The sequence below is a fragment of the Dipteris shenzhenensis genome, chromosome 13 (assembly GCF_047967505.1).
Source record: "Dipteris shenzhenensis isolate YYH24624 ecotype China chromosome 13, Dip_SZ_1.0, whole genome shotgun sequence".
NCBI lineage: Eukaryota > Viridiplantae > Streptophyta > Polypodiopsida > Gleicheniales > Dipteridaceae > Dipteris > Dipteris shenzhenensis.
Window position 1 is genome coordinate 30,016,397 of NC_141608.1, and position 3,482 is coordinate 30,019,878.

The following is a 3,482-nucleotide window of genomic DNA, read 5'->3' on the forward strand; positions in this document are numbered from 1 at the left end:
CTATCCCCATTAAGGAAGTCTTTCAAATAAAAAATGTGGATGTCGAGGTGTATGAGTCAACTATTACAGTCGCTGGCCACAGCTTATTTGGAAGATTCACATGAATAGGTATGGTTAAGGTAAGAGATACTAAGGTGTTTATGAACACCACCAAGGTTCATGAGATGATTCTAACTCCTAAAATTCTATTCATTTGGCTTGTGTTTGTAAACTAAACAAATATATAATGGGTACCATTCTCCTTGGCATAGAATTATCAAGGAATGGCAATGGTTGGATTCTTCCCGTTAAGTATATACTTTAACACAGTGCATCTTTATTAGGATAGTTCATTTTTTGATTAGGATGTAGGCTTTCTTTATTAGGATAGTTCATTGTTTGCATGATTAGGATGTAAGAGCTATGATTAAAGGTGTTTATGAACACCAACGGCACAAAGGTTCATGAGATGATGCTCACTCCATAGATTCCAAGCTGTTTTAAAGACTATGACTTCAGAACTACTCACCGTGCAAACAATTATGGAGGAATTTGATTATCCCTAGAAATACTACAAAGTGAGAATTTAATGATGTTTGTTTTCACAATGAAATGTTCAAGTTTTTTAGTACAATATTGCATGGTTTGTGTTACGATGCAATTATCAAGGGAGAGCATAGTTGAAATTTCATGATTTTGTGAATGATAATGTATTTGCTTTCTCCTATTTCTCTCGTTTTTCATGGAAGAAGGCTACACTTTATGAAAATACTATCAAGCTGCGAATTGGGATTTACATGAATTAATGGATGTAAAGGATGCCTTCTTGCATGGTGATTTATAAGAAGAGGTGTACATGATGTAGCCATCAGGATATGTGGAGGATGTTGGCACTGATTATGTTTGCAAGTTGTGCACCCAAATCCACACACACACACACACACACACACACACACATATATAGAGAGAGAGAGAGAAAGGAAACATTTTTTCCAACTAAAATTAATGCAAAGGCTTAGGAGAGATTCAATTTGAAAATCTCTGAAAAGCATTCAAATATTGAAACTTACAAATAAAACCTAAAATTTTATTCCTGGAAATTAAAGGCAACTAAGGTTGCAACCTTGAGATCTTACAAAACTAGATCTTAAGTGTGCTTTGTACTTCATAGACCCATGATGGCCTTCAACACTGGTTATATTTCCAGCTAAAGGTTTCATGTTCATTGTCAAAGGCGACCCAGTTATTGTGTAAACTAACAGCACCGATAACAAAATCAGCAAATGTATCTCCAGGTTGTTTCTCAACGAACGGCCAACACATTCGACGAAGACCACTTTGAGAATAGTATACGAGGCCACTGCCGGCTGTACTCAACGTGTATATATTCCCATCCGCGAATTGAAAAGACATGGCTGGCAAAGCCAGATCTGTTGGATAGCTCCAGCATGTGTCCAGCCCCTGCGGCCCAGGAGGCACGGTCTGGTCAGGAGTTCCCAGAATTGGTAGCATTGCTGCCCTCCATGCATCTCGGAACGGAATGTATGCATCCGTGGTGATGATTGACAACATGTCGCCCGAGTCTATAATCACCCCGCCTGTGTCATCAGTTGTATCGATGTCAAACACTCCAGCTGGGATGTTCACATTTTGACCACTTACTAGAAAATCAATAACCTCTACGTAATAAAACACAGACAGTCCTTCTTGTAGCAAGTCCGTTTCGTAAAAAGGGGCCGCTGCACAAAATTGCCAGCTGCAATGTTAGCTCAACGGACTGCAAGGCGAGGGATGCAAGAGAATAGACCTTACGACTGTAAATGAGAAGAGCAGAACAGATGATTGTCTGAAATTTTACGTGGGAAAGAATTGTCTCCAAAAAAAAGATAACCGGAATATGAGTTGGAGCCAATGGAAGGAAGGCAGAACGAGAAAGCAGGGCTAACTTGCAGGCCTGTAAATAATTGCTCTGGCCATGACAAGTCTCTTCCATATCCTAAGCCAAGGATTCCTGAGGTCACGGTGGCAAAACCAGCCTGGTTCGACACACCGCAGCCAAACGACATGGGATTGATGAACATCGGAGTATTTGGCGGCTGTCGAGAAGCATCCCAGAAAGTGAACTTCTCGCTGGAAATGTATCCGTAGGATCGTGTTCCGTCACCATAGTCGATAAGGTAACTGCAGCTATGATCGTCCGAACCCTGTCCGATATTCAACTGTTGCACCTGATCGCAGTAATCATCGCCCTGAATTTGGATAGAGAAGGTGGTGGACTGAACCGAATCGTATATAGGGAGGGCCTGCGGGTAGCAGGGATCGCAAGGTTTGCACTGAATCCACGGCAAATCGCTGCCGGTATCCACGAGCATGAAGATGGGTTGAACGAGCCCCGTCCCCGGAGCTGAACCGATGCCCAGCTCAACGTAGTACTCGGAAACCGATCCCCCTCGGAATTGACCCGTGGTGACGGGGCCCCAAGGGATGTTTGGAATCGCTTTGTCTGGAAATTCGGTGGTTTGAGTTCGATTGAAGCGGCTGGCCAGCCGGTCAAATCGATGCTGCGAGATGCAAGCATCGTCGCAGTTAGGTGGGCGAAATGGGGAATGTGGATCGAAGATATGGCTGACGGTGAGACGGGGTGGCTTATGTGGGTTCATTGATGGGCTAGGAGAAAGGTCAGGAAAAGCTGTGGTAGCGGCTGCAACCGCCATATAAGCCAGCTGCAAAAAGAAAACGAAGAAGAAGCTGCTGCTACACATATTGGCTGTAACGTGCAAAGTAAGATGATAGCACCTGTATGATCAATGTGCAGCGGAGAGGCTTGGAAACCTTGCCTACATTGCAAGAAGAAGCTTTTTAATTATTGAGGCTTTGAAACCTTGCCTACATTCTCATCGTTTACTGCCCAGAATATTCTATCGCACATCCCTCCTCGGTGCCATGGTTTTGGTCGCTCATCTTGTTGTTGTTAGCATCCTCTCGGCTAAAACCAATTGAGAGCATCTTGATCCTCATAGGAGGTCTAAGTGATTTTAAAATGTTAAGTTAGCACCCTCTCAGCTGCACATATTAAAACCAATTGAGAGCATCTTGATCTCGACCCTTCCAGGATATCCTTTGAGCTTTGAAGAAAGCTCATGCTAACAATTGAGGCGATTAATGTGAGGAAGTGAAGGGTCATATTCAAAGCAGCCTCCTTGTGGAAACTTTCCCAACATGAATAATTCCCAAGGCCTTCCCTTAATATGCCATTTACACACTTCTTCGTTAGACACAGAATCCCCAGAGGCTGTCCACCAGTTTGAGGAGATCATCAAGAGGGCATTCCCGAGTGAAGGTTTTCAAGCCCCTATTTCTATGGGATGGCAATTTATAGAGCTTGTCCATGAAATTCGACTTCAACTTTGGTTGTGAGGGAGCATTTGATTTTCACGGCTAACTTCATGGATTTTGGTGACGTTAGGCGTGAAGTTTTCAAAACATTGCAGCCAATTATCTCC

The 3,482-nt window shown here is 43.2% G+C and overlaps 1 protein-coding gene across 1 annotated transcript; it reads right to left on the reverse strand.

Moving 5' to 3' along the window:
• Positions 1 to 1,164: 1,164 nt before the first annotated feature.
• LOC147895275 (aspartic proteinase nepenthesin-2-like) lies at positions 1,165 to 2,693 on the reverse strand. Its single transcript, XM_087383439.1, has 2 exons — positions 1,838 to 2,693; positions 1,165 to 1,718 (listed from the first exon to the last, which is right to left on the reverse strand). Exons 1-2 carry the CDS (start codon positions 2,691 to 2,693, stop codon positions 1,165 to 1,167), a joined length of 1,410 nt encoding a protein of 469 aa, XP_087239565.1.
• Positions 2,694 to 3,482: the final 789 nt, after the last annotated feature.